Source organism: Momordica charantia (assembly GCF_013281855.1).
Source record: "Momordica charantia cultivar OHB3-1 chromosome 7 unlocalized genomic scaffold, Mcharantia_2.0 BLBB01000007.1, whole genome shotgun sequence".
Taxonomy (NCBI): Eukaryota; Viridiplantae; Streptophyta; class Magnoliopsida; order Cucurbitales; family Cucurbitaceae; genus Momordica; species Momordica charantia.
In genome coordinates, this window is record NW_028275165.1 from 2971102 (window position 1) to 2984700 (window position 13599).

Sequence of the window (13599 nt, forward strand, 5' to 3'; positions counted from 1 at the left end):
GTGACCAAGGTCACTGAGTTCGTCGTGATAAATCGAAGCTCAGCCTACAACATCATTCTTGGCCGGTAGTTAATTCACGACCTCAAGGCAGTTCCGTCTACATATCATTAGGTTTTGAAGTATCCGACCCCCATGGGGATTGCTAGGATTCGAGGTGAGTATAAAACCTCGAGAAAATGCTACGCAACTATTCTGAAAGGGTCTGCTACTTGCACAATGATCATGGAACTGTTGGGTGTGTTGCCCTAAACTCGTAGTTTGTATTTATGTAAAAACAAATGTATATTCAATCAAGTTTTATTCAATCAATTTGTTGTTGAATTCATAGCATTGCATTTCCAAAATCCAATAAACTAAACATCCAAGGTTATTATCATGTAATCGGGACAGTATATATATTAGGTATATATTTGATATACCCATGATATACTGGGTATATATTTGATATACCCCTGATATACAACTGGATAATGTCTCGGGAATAACCTAAAGGGTATATAGTATATGGATAAGGCTGGGTATCTTATCCTGGCAACACTATGGATACCACCCACTTTGTAAATGTTACAGACGACTTGATCCAGGTCGTTCGTGTAGAGACATGCGAGTGGGGGTATCCTATACAATGAGTGTGTATAAGACCGGACCGCGAAATAGCCAATCTTTAGATATAACACCATTAACTAACAGATTGCTATTTCTTATGATGACCAGGCAACTCATTCTCAATCTTGAGTGAGTTATGGACTCCTGCCCGTGAGAACTCATCCTTTGATCTGTATGGATGAGAGTGGCCCGAGTCGTCGACTCAACATTCCTACCATTTTGGGGACGAGACCGAGTGAGGAGTTGGGAACATAACTTCACAAGATCAAATTCACTCATCCCCAACCTTAGGGGAGTAGATGAGTGTTCTCTAAAATGCCGACTCCGAGACTTGAACAAGGGGCCCCACCCTTTCATTGGCCCGAGAGTGACTTCCAGTTATTGGTCAGACCATAACCGGGTTGTTCATTAGAGGAGCAGTGGTATTTAAAGAGTAAAATGTAACTCAGGGGTAAAACGGTAATTTGACCCAGCTTGAGTTACAAGGACTCGTGAATGATTGACTTGCCATTAATGGTCGTATATCCATGGACACGAAAACATTATGCAGTGAGAAGAGTGCAGCTGCGGGTCTTTAGTGGAGTGACCCATAGTTAACGAATGTTGATTAACTCGGTCAATGAGTTTGACCGATTAATCTTGTATCGTTGGAGCTTCTGATCTGTAAGTCCATTAGGTCCCCTTGCTAGCTCACAACAGGTAAAACGAGGATCAAGTTTTTGGAAAAATTTGAAATGTTCAAATTACTCAAGGGATTATATGTATATTGATACATTATAATATATAGTTAATTCTAAATTAAAACTATATATTATGAGAGACATTTTTTGAATGAGATTCAAATAAAATTAGTATGAATAAGGTTTATATTAAAACTATAGGTTAAAAATAATGTCATAAGATGTAATCAGTTATGAGACACATTACGACTATAGGTTATACGAGAAAAATGCTATAGAATATGATTCTACTTTTGTAATAAATAATTAAGTGTTAATTAATTATGTGATTTATATATATTAATTCATTGTTAATTAGATTAATAATTAATTAATATTTATTAATTAATATGATTAATTATTTAATTATTTATATTATTTATTAATATTAATTTTATTAATATTATTAAATAAAATAAAACTCCCCTATAAAATTGTAGGGGAGTGGGGAGTTAAGTGACGTGGGGTAACTCCTCACGTCATAGGATTTGGTTATGAGTTTTTTTCATAACAGTTTTGAAAAAAAAATACAAAACATTGAATCCCAAAGTTTTTCCCCTGCATTCTCTTAAGTGCTCCCTCTCAATTTTCCCTCTTGTTCCAAATCGAAACTCCCACAAGCACGATCTCGTACCCAGAGAATATCACAGAAGATCATTTGGTGGTGTTCGGGAGATTGAATCGTTGAATAAAAGTTCTGCAAAGGTAAGGGAAAACATTTTCCCCTGTATTTCACACTTTGCATTATGGGTTTTGTTCTTCTAAAATTCATGAACGAAAATCATAGCTTCTGCTGCGGGATTAACATCCCATCAGGAACATGGCGCACCAGCACCACTACAAGGGATCGGGACGGAGCTCGTTCGCGGCACTCCAGCCGAAGAACTAGAGCTTGTACCATTACTGGAAGCAGACAAACAGGTCAGTATTGGTAGCAAGCTGGGGGCTGAGGTAAAAAGGAGCTCGTCAGCTTCTTGCAAGCAAACCCCGACGTGTTCGCGTGGTCCCATGACGACATGCCCAGTATCGACCCCGAGATTATAGTGCATCGGCTTAACGTAGATCCGTCTTGTAGGCCTATAAAGCAAAAGTGTCGGCCTGCCAATGCTAAGCATGGCAATGTAATCAGTTAGGAGGTTGGAAAACTTTTACGAGCTAATTTCATAAGAGAAGTTCATTACCCTGTGTGGCTTTCTAATGTTGTTTTCGTTAAAAAGTCTAATGGGTAGTGGCGCGTCTGTATTGATTTTACGAGCCTCAATAAGGCGTGTCCGAAAGATAGCTTTCCCTTCCTCGAATAGATAAGCTCATCGACGCGACGGTAGGCCATGAGCTACTTACATTTATGGATACCTACTATGGATACAACCAGATCAAGATGCACGTCCCTAATCAGGAGCATACCTTGTGAGCAAGGGTTTTATTGCTACAACGTTATGCCATTTGGTCTGAAGAATGCAGGTGCGATGATAAGTCTTGAATTTTAGGAAAAAGTGTTTACAAATTGTGCATGTTTAATGTCTTCTGAAATTAAATACGTATGTTTCATGCATTGAATCCGATATAAATGAGACTATTTCTTAGGAAAGACTTGTACACTTGGTTTTGGATAAATAAATGGAATTATGAAAAAATATATATGTTTTATAGGGAAAAAAGAAGGAAAAAGCAGCAATGCACCTGCTGTAGATGACACAGAGGCTATCTTAAAGCTAGCAGCGATGCGTCTGGCGCATCGCCAACACTCTAGAAACTTCAGCAATGCGCCTGGCGCATTCTCCACCTACAAATAAAGGCTTTTGTTGACCGGGCAGTTGGAAGAAATCTCAACCCATCCCTTGATCCGTGCAACCAAATGCTGTTAAGCCCCATTGTAGCTCCTCCACTCAAATACCCAAGATTTTCTCCACCAACTTGCAAGGTTTAGCTTATAAATACCAAGTTTCATCAAGCTTCAAAAGAGAGCTAACTTGACATTTAAATTCCAGCTTGTTTTCTCTCTAGAATTTATGCTTTTATAATTTGTTTTGTCTTTAATTTTGCTCAACATTCCTTAAATTATTTTTATTGCAATTCTTTTTTGTTGTTATCATTTTCTTTAGATTTCGGTTCTCAATTTTAATTTAGCTATTGTAATTACTTCTTAATTTAATATGATATTTTATTTCAATCCACTTCTTATTATTTCTATTTTTCATGTTTTTATGAGTAGCTAATTTGCTTTTCCAACCCTCTTACGAATGACTTAGTTCCCATCATTTTAATTACATCTATCAGATAGCACGGCGTTTACGCTCAAATTGCTTATCTTGATTGAGTAAATTAATCTAGTTGATTTTACTTGCTGACCACTTGTTTAAATCACAACAGTTGAGTTTAATTCTGAAAAGGTTAGAGTCAACGAAGTTCATCAAGATAAAATGGGAAGTTACTTAGACATAAGAACTTAAACAAGATCCTAGATATAGACTCTCTTACCCATTAAACGTAAGTTGGAGTTTTAATTACTTAGGATTCTTCTAGTATTTTACAGACATGTTTTAAATACTAACCTAATCTTCTAAACAAACCAAAAGCGGTATGGCATAGGAGTTGAACCAGTTTGCAATTAGAGAGTAAATTTAGTGTGAGATTCTGATATGCGTAATTCATTTCTCTTCGAACTAGTCAGTAGTATGAGGGTTGGTTTCAAAATTCTATTTTATTAAATTATAAAACGTGCATTTCAACCGACCAATTTTTATTCCCAAACTCGATTGCTCATTCAAGCAGTTTACAAAATCAATTTTAAAAGAAAAATAGTCCCTGTGGAGACGAACTTGGAATAGTTCCAGATTATTACTTGTGACAGTGTGCACTTGCACTCGTCCCTCTTGCTATTAAGCAGAGGCGCAAAATGCGACCTATCAACAGATGGTGAATATGATGTTCGCCAAGCAGATCGGCTGCAACATGGAGGTATATGTGGATGACATGTTAGTCAAGAGTAAGTAGACGAGCTCGCATATAGCCGACCTCGAAGAAGTGTTTGGTGTGCTCCGGAAGTATCAGATGAAACTTAACCCGAGCAAGTGTGCCTTCGAGATTTCATCAGGAAAGTTCCTTAGGTTCATGGTTCATAAACGAGGAATTGAGGCCAATCCGGATAAGATAATGGTGGTCCTCGAGATGTAAGCACCGAGGAATATCAAGCAGCTCCAAATGTTGAATGGGCTCCTCGCAGCCCTAAATCGCTTTGTGTCTTGCTCCACGGATAAGTGCCTTCCTTTCTTCCAATTGTTGAGAAAGAAAGGTCGCTTCGAGTGGACCGACGATTGCCAACCGCGTTCCAACAATTGAAATAGTACCTCGGCACGACTCCACTACTGTCAAAACTGTTGCCTGGCGAGGTGTTGTATTTATACTTAGTTGTCTCTGAAAAGGCGGTTAGCTTGGTCCTTATCAAGAAAGAAGAGGGAAGAAAAATCTGGTTTACTATATGAGTAAGTCTATGACCGAGGCTGAGGGACGATACCCTTGTATCGAAAAACTAGCCCTCGCGCTAGTAACATCTGCACGAAGGCTACGACCATTCTTCCAAGCTCACCAGGTAGTTGTTCTGACAAACTTCCTGCTAAGGCAGGTCTTCTACAAGCCCGAGACGTCAGGTCGCCTGATGAAGTGGGCCTTGGAGCTCAGTCAATATGATATTGGCTACGAGCCCCAGACGACGTTGAAAAGTCATGCAGCAGTGGACTTCATCGCCGAGCTAACCTCGGTTAGATAGGGGGCCGACGATCATGACCAGTGGACTTTGTATTTGGACGGTTCATCAAATTAGAAAGACTGTGGAGCAGGCATGCTGCTCCTCGGCCCCGGGGAGGTTCGATTTGAGTATACACTCCGGTTTAACTTCCGACCCTCGAACAACGAAGCCGAGTACGAGGCGTTGATAGCTAGGCTGAGGGTCGCTAAAGGAATGAACGTTAAACACCTTTTGATCCTCAGCGATTCACAGCTGACTGTCAATCAGGTTACCGATGAGTATCGGGTGAAAGATGCTCGAATGGAAAGATACTTGAATAAGGCTCGAGAGTTCCTCGCCCAGTTCAAGGAGTACGTGATTCGACAAGTGCCACGGTCTAAAAATTCCAACGCCGACGCTAGCACGCTTGGCCTTGGCGTATGAAATCGATATACTGAGGACAATGCTGGTCAAGGTGCTCAACGAACCTTCCATCGATCAACCAGAGATGATGGAAGTTCAGTTAACCCAGCCCACGTGGATGGATCCAATCAAGAATTTTCTAAGTGGCATAACTCCGACGGACACGTCCGAGGCCAGGAAAGTCCGCCGTCAGGCAACTCATTACATCGTGCAGGACGATAAGCTGTACAAAAGGGGATTTTCTCTACCACTATTGCAGTGCCTCGGTCCTGATGAGGCGAGCTACGTCATTCAGGAAGTCCATGAGGGGATTTCCAGAAATCACGTTGGAGCTAGGTCAATGGCTGCGAAGATCGTCAGATAGGGTTACTATTGGCCGACCATTAACTGCGATACTAAGGAATTCGTAAAAAGGTGTGACAATTGTCCGCGCTTCGCAAATGGGCTACAACAATCTTCGGAGCTGCTGACCCCGATCTCGAGTCGTTGGCCGTTCGCTCAATGGGGGTTAGATCTGATCGGCCCGCTACCGACAGCGAAAGGACAGGTAAAGTATGTTGTGGTAAGAGTCTCTCCTTTGGTTATTAACACTCACTATGGGTTCCCGGATGTGTTTGATGCAGTAGGTAAAGAAGTGTTGGTACATCCAACAGACGAATAGGTAGAGGAGGTGCGTAAGCTCCTATGTAGACCAGACAAGTCAAGGACCGTCTTGACAACGAGGATGTTTTCATTAAAACCCCTCGATATCAATGAACAAGGCACGAAGTGGACGTATGTGGTGAAGAATCGATTGATCCCCACTTCCCATGATTCCTCCATTAAGAGAAATAGAGTGATGATGGTGTACATTTTGATGAAGGGCATTGAGTTCAATTTTGGGGAACTCATAAGGAATGAGATTTAGAGTTGTTCGGAGAAAATGGTAGGTCCAATTGTTTTTCCTGGACTAATAACAGAGTTATGTTTGCAAGCAGAGGTGGAGGCTGATGATGAGGTTGTAGTGACACTTAAGAGTACGTCACATCCATAAGGAGAGTTCGAGGATACTCGTTTGTTCGTGAGGAAGATTCTCCCACTATCGCTGCAGATCCCAAGACCCATGGTGTGGTTGCTAGAGAACAATACAATGAGTTAAGTCGCAAATATGATCTTGTCTTGGCTACTCAACATGCCACGTGTGAGTTTCTCATGGAGCTTTATAGAGATGGTGCACCTTCTCTCCCCGACGAGCTCAAGGCCGACTTGCCTTCTTCTTCATGACCTACCACCGCGTCCACTGATAACTCTCCAAAAATAGTTATTCTAGTGTTTATTTGGGTGATTCTATACAAAGAAATGTTAAAGTGTGTCGGTTTTAGCTCTTAAACACCATGAAAAATCTTATAAACAGAACTTCGAGCTAAAGTCTCAGATCTTGAATGCTTTGGCTAAAAATTACTCTAAACTCTCTTAATTTTTGGCTTAAATGCATAGGTTTGGATAAAGAAGACAAAACATGAGGAGAGTGCTAAGCCCAGAGAAGAGTGGACGAAGCATGTTCAAGGCAGAGCAGATACGAGCTGAAGCGAAGCAGAGCTGGGGCATGGATTTACAGTGCAGTAAACAGCCCAAACACAGAATTTACCATGCCCATACAATCTTCAGCTGGGTGCCCTAAAAACGGGACCTGATATAAAAGGGACATTTAACCATAACCGCCACACACAAATCCCAATAGAGACACACTTTTGAGAGCTGAAACTGCAAGGAGGAGGAATCTCTCCATTTTCGGGGAGAGAGCTGACGACATAGGAGGATATTCGACTGCTACTTCGAGCTATCATCTTCATCCTCAGTTTTTTTCTCTTTTCTTGAAATGGGTTGTCTTCTTCCTTTACCCATTGTATTTTCTTCTTTCTCCATGAACTAAACCACATTTCTAGGGAGATTTACAGGTTGTAGCTGATAAAAACAACTAAACCTCTAGCTGATTTCATCTGTTATTAAATAGACCTGTATTTATTTTTTAATCTTACCTAACACAATTGGCCACTCTGTTTTGTATGCTAGCGTCTGTATTGACCCGGGAGGGCTTACGGGTTGATGACTTGCTCTGTTTGTGATTAGTTACTTTTTTCAAGTAATTTGTGAATGCTCAGGAATGGGGTCCCCTAATCATGCTTAGAACTTGTGTATATTGCTTGGAAACTTAGCAACGGGAGTTGTGGGTATCCATGTTTGGGTGTCTTGAAAGGGAACCATGTCGAGTTGAGCACTAATGAATGTTGTCTTGTTAGAGGGTAGGTTGAAAAGTCAGTGAAAACATGTTATATCTCCCCTACTTTTCCATATTTGTTAACCTTCATTTTCACTATTTTGTGCTATGACTTCTTTCTGTTATCAACGTTTGGAAGTGTGTCTGCTGTTGAGATCATTTACTGTTTTGTTTATGACATTTTGGTATATGCGAACATAGTTTAGAATATAATCCAAAGTCCTTGTGGATTCGACCTCGTTTCGTACTACAATCGACAATTTTCATGTATACTTGCATGTGTTGTCAACACAGCTGTGTGGACACAACATTTCCCTACGATGATTCTTCAGATGATGATGATTAAGGGAGTATATCTCTCTATTTGCTTTGATACTTGATGTTTTGGATATTTATCTTGTATGTTTTTGTTTTTTTAGTTTGCTAGTTAGGTTTTTTAGGTTAGTTTTGGTTTTAGGATGATGTTGGTGGGATGTTATGCTGATAGTAATAGATGTTGGTTGTGTTTATGCTTTAAGTTCAAACTTTGCATGCTTCCTTGTTCTAGCTACAAGTTTGTCGTTGGCTTTTTCAATAGCATCTTTTCTAACTTTCAGCATGTTCATCTTGATGAAAAGCTTTCATTTGTTATTTGTTTTGTATCATGTCAATGAGGATACTTGAGGGTATAAATAATTTAGATTTTCTAGTTTTATGATCAAGCCATAAATCATTTTTCACTTTTTGTTTTGGAGTCCTTCCTGAGACGTGATTCGATGACTTAGAATCTTTTGGATTGTTGATCATTTATCTTTCTAGCATGTTGATTGTTATGGATTTTTTTGTTGTTGTTTTTGCTTGAGGACAAGCAAATGGCTAAGTTTGGGGGTGTGTTAGGGTTGACTTTATACTACGGAAATATGTGTCGGTAGATCTGTTTGACCATAAAAATGAACCATTTCCCATCATTATTAGCTAAAAAAGTTTACATATTCTCAAAGTAGAACATGCATAGAACATTTTTGGATAATTTGCAATATATGGTACTTTAGGAAAAATATGAGAAAATGCGGTCAAAGTTGGAAGAAAATAACATAAATCTATTTTGCATGAAAAAGCGTCTGACGCTTTTTTGTGGTCAACTCTTCAAAACGTGTGTTTCACTTAATGAAGGGCAGGGGAGTCATTTCCAACATATTTGAATCAAGCCAAAATCGTGAGTCCAAGTTAAGGAGGGTTTGTTTAGAGAATCTCAACCCATTACCACCTAAAATTGTAGGAAGTTCAACCAATTTAAGAGCCTATAAAAGGGAGTCTCTCCCCCAGCAGCAAATGATCCATTTCCATCTCATTTTCATCTTCTTTACTTTCGTTCTTAGCTAGAGAATTCGTTCATAAGCTTTAGCGTTACGTTTTAGTTGTTCATTTCTTGTATTTTCTCTATTTTACTTATTGTATTGCCTTCAATTCGAGTTTGTATTTTCATTCTTCATCTATTCCGTTCTTTTTAAGTTCTTAAGCGAGTTTACACCCCCCTCACACTCGAAAGATAAGAGTGTTAAGCTAGAACTCCTCGTAGGTCATTATTATTCATTTAAATTCAATGGAAATTCCTTATTTTATGTTTTCGTGTGTTTTCTTTCCTTTAATTATGCACTAATTTAGTTATCAACCTCTTTGTGGAATGTCTTGGCCAAAATGAATTGATTTCGAACATGCTTGGGATTTGACCAGATTGCGCCTGACGCAATCTTGGGTTGGTTTCTAAAACTTATCTTTACGTCTTTTTTCCATTTAGCCACTGAGAAATTGATTTATGCACTAAAGGCCAACTCTGAGAAGGGTGAGTTAGATAAAATAATATGAAACCAATAAGGGATGTGACTTAGGCATAAGTGCATAAAACACGATCTTAGACATAGACTCTCTGACCCATAAATGAAAATGCGTTGATAAATATTTTCTAGGATTGTAATCACATATAGAAATATGATTGTAGGTTACCCTAATCTCTGCAGCAACCAAAAGCGATTCGTGAAAAAGTAGAACTTATATTACCAAGATTTAGTCAAATCGTAGCTGGTGCATTTTCCCCAAAGTGTGTATCTTCCATATTTTCCATCAAAGGTAAGGTAGGAAGCAAATAGGTTGTGTTTTATTAAGTTGCTTGATATTTAAAACCTCAAACAACAACTTTTGTCACCATTTTTCTTCACAAACCACGATTGCATTTTCGAACCATTTCACTTCATTACTTGATTTTGAAAGCACAAGTCCTTGAGGATTTGACCTTAAATTACTCCCAAGTATTACTTGTGACCATGTGCTTGCACGTATTTCTTATCTTTAAAAGGTAGAGAAAGTCCCAACAATGCCCTCTCTGATTCTCGTGCTCATGAAAATTTTTAGTTCCCCATCAACCTTGTTCTTTGGTTCGGGAATTGCGATCTACTTTAAAAATCATTATTTGGAGACGGGGATATTCACGAGAAAAATTACCGGTTTTATAATTAATTTTAATTATTTTAAGTATTTAAAAATTTAAAAATTGTAATAAATATATATTAATTATCTTTAGAATTATTATTTACTAGTATAAATAATTAGTTTTAAAAAATATTTACTATTTTATTAACAAATTAGTAAATATGTTAATCAAATATATATTAATTATTTAAAAAATGGAATCAATTAGAGTCGAGACATGCATTTTTTATTCTTGGAGAGATAGAAATAAATATTTGAAACAGAAATTTAAGAGAAAAATATTTAGAAAAAAAAATTAGTGAAAGTAAAGTAAAGAGAAAAATTTTAGAGAAAAGAGTAAAGTTGCGAGTAATAGATATGTAAAAGAAAAAAAAAATTGGAAAGGGAAAGAAAAATTAAAGTGAGTAAAAAATTTAGCGATAAAAATAAGACATGAAATATACTTTTTTTAGAGAAAATAAATAAATACAAAGGAGAAATAAAAGTTATAAAATTTATAGTGAAAGAAAATTGAACGAGAAAATATATTTTTCAGAAAAAATAGATTAGTTTTAGAGAGAGAAAAGTTGGGGAAAATATTAAATTGTTAGGGACAGAAATGAGGATGATTTGTTTGAAGAAAAAATTAAAGTAATAAAAATACATATAGAAAAATTTGGAGATAGAGGAATAATAATAAATATTAAAAATATTAAAAATTTAGAGAGAGAAAATTAAATTTTTTTAAAGAGATATTTATGAAGAAAAAAATTTTATAGGGAGAAAAAAATTTATTACTAACAAATATGTCAAAGAAAAAACAAGTTGAGTATTATAGAAAAAGTGATATTTTGAAAAACAAAAACATGTTTTCAAAAACGTTTTTTTTTAAATTAAATTTTGAAAAGCAAAAAATAGAAAATTGAATCGGTTCTCTAACCATCCTATTTTTCAAAAAAAGCTAAATATCAAAAAGTAAAAAATAGAAAACAAAATATTTACCAAACGTGCCCTAGCAATTCGAACTAGTTAAACAACCAAATATAAAATCTCCAGCCACATCCAAAACTTTTATACGATCACATGCAAGAATTTTTTTTCATAAGAAATGTTCTCACCAAAATTTGTTCACAAGATCTATCTACCAATTACAACAATCCTAGAAGTTGGGCATGCTTAAAAACATCTAAATTTTGCAACTACAAAATAGTTTACATGACCCAAGTCCTTAGTACAATACATTCTTCCTCAATCTTAAATATCTCGAACAACTCCAATATTTTGATCCATTTGTCGGAAGTTGTAATATTTAAAAAAAAATTAAACAATATATCCGATGGTGTATTAAAATAGTCGGCTAAAGACTACTTCTGCCAACAAATATTCAAAATCGTCGGGTGTATTAACTTTTCCCGACTATTTCTAAAATAGTTGGAAGTTGTAATATTTAAAAAAATTAAAACAATAACCCTGACGATTTACTAAAATAGTCGGCTAAAGGATACGTTTCCCGACTATTTTTACAAATAGTCGAGAGTTGTAATTTTACAAAAGGAAATAACCTTCACAGTAATTTGTTCTTGAGATGGGATGAGCTATACCTTGAATTAGCTGAAAATGGACAAGATTTCTACTGTTGTAATAAGTTAAAATTGTAATTTTTCTCATCCAGAGTACTGTAACGTGTTAATCCTTCGGTGGGTAAAAGATTTTACACAGATATAGGCTGAAATTTTTTGTGCTACATGGGCTTGCAATTTTGATGCATTGCTTAACTTTTCCATAAAAATTTGTATTCATCCGTGTAATTGTCTACTTAATTTTGTCGTAGTCTCCTTTTTAAAAACAATAACTTTTTTTACATTTCCTATATTTTTGACACTTCATCTTGACAAGCATTCACGATAATTGTTATGTCATTCCAAACTCTGCATGTCAACTTTTCATTAAAAATATTAATGGATGTTTCCTCGAAAACCACTTTCGAAATGTTTATAAAAGATCAAAGATTGTATTGAATCTTTTGAAATGATAGGGAAACTTTTTAAACAGATAGCAAAGTTCAGACTTTTTTTTTCTTTTTTTTTTTGTACTTTAGCTTTTAATAAAATAGTGAAATCAAGAAGTTGAAAGCATTAAAAGGCTCCACACTTTTTTATTGATAAAGGGAAATAAAACACACTTACAAAGCATCGAAGGAACATTATTCTTCAAGTGGAGTTGTAGTTGCTACCTCAAAGTTGTAACATATTTTCCATATTCACCATCTTTAGGGCATTCTAGTAGCTCGAAAAGCCATGTGTTGTAGAAACATCGCCGTTGTCACCCTCTGCAATATTTCGTGTGTTTAACAATAACTGTATGTTGGAGGTTACAACTTTTGAAGTAACGTTGGTTATCTGGACTCGATTTCCTTTGTTATCCACAAGCACAATAGGAGTTCTAAATATTCCATTATTGCCCTGCGCTAACTGGATTTGTTTGGAGAGACCAGACCAACTGTTTTCTAAACTTATAGTTGCTAGACTCGGGACCTCGTCTCTGTAAGCTCTTTCTTGAATTTGTTGCTCAATATACTTAAATCTCGCAGCCTCCGCAGTGGTCTGAATGAGTACAAGCAGTGCCCCAGCGGCAGCTGTGGAGTCATAATGCAGCAAGGTGCTTATTGCACTATCCAACGCTGGGAGTCCAATGGGGATTTTTTCTCTTGGCTTGCCTGCAGCAATTTGAAGCCTTTCGTAATTGCCAGAATATGGAAGTGTAATCTTCCTCCTAGCGTCTCGGAATACATATTGAGAAGCTAATTCAGCAGCAGGCTCGTTAAAAAAGTAGGATGTTGTATCGGCAAGATAGCCCATAATGTAAACGTTTGTTACATCTACGGCCACTGTGATGGTTTTTCCGTCGTAATTGAAGAGATGCATTAGTAAGTATCGTCCTGCTCCTGAAACGGAAGGAAGTAAGAGAGGTATATTGTACACTTTCTCTCGAAATGGAAGAGCATTCCTCAAATCTTTGATGAACATCCCATAGGATCTAGGATCAGCACCCGACAAACGAAAGCTAACATCGCCTTTGACAATAGAACCTCCAAGGAAGATTGCGAGAATTAGAAATGAGAGAACTGAGAATCTACTCATCTTTCACAGTGGATTAGTTTGGAGATGCTATTAGATCATCTCAAGCTATGGTTTTTATAGAGATCTATAAGGTCTCATGTTGTACCGCTAGTACCCTCATGGCTTTGCTTTTGGATTTCACCCAAAAAATTTCATACCAATGGACATAATTATCTTTTCTTATATATACATGATCATCTTTCCCTAGTTAATATGAGACTTTGTTTGCCATCACCTTACAAATACAGCATATTTACCTAATAATTTATTTATATTATATATAAAAAATAAATGTACCTTACAATA

General features: G+C 36.9%; 1 protein-coding gene across 1 annotated transcript; it reads right to left on the reverse strand.

Moving 5' to 3' along the window:
- Positions 1–12300: 12300 nt before the first annotated feature.
- On the reverse strand, positions 12301–13359 carry LOC111023551 (ribosome-inactivating protein momordin I). Its single transcript, NM_001419611.1, has one exon. It carries the CDS (start codon positions 13312–13314, stop codon positions 12454–12456), a length of 861 nt encoding a protein of 286 aa, NP_001406540.1. The 5' UTR covers positions 13315–13359; the 3' UTR covers positions 12301–12453.
- Between the last annotated feature and the right edge of the window lie 240 nt (positions 13360–13599).

Bases quoted from the DNA above. Each gene is read 5' to 3' on its own strand.
- LOC111023551 (NM_001419611.1), bottom strand. From the start codon at position 13,314: ATGAGTAGATTCTCAGTTCTCTCATTTCTAATTCTCGCAATCTTCCTT.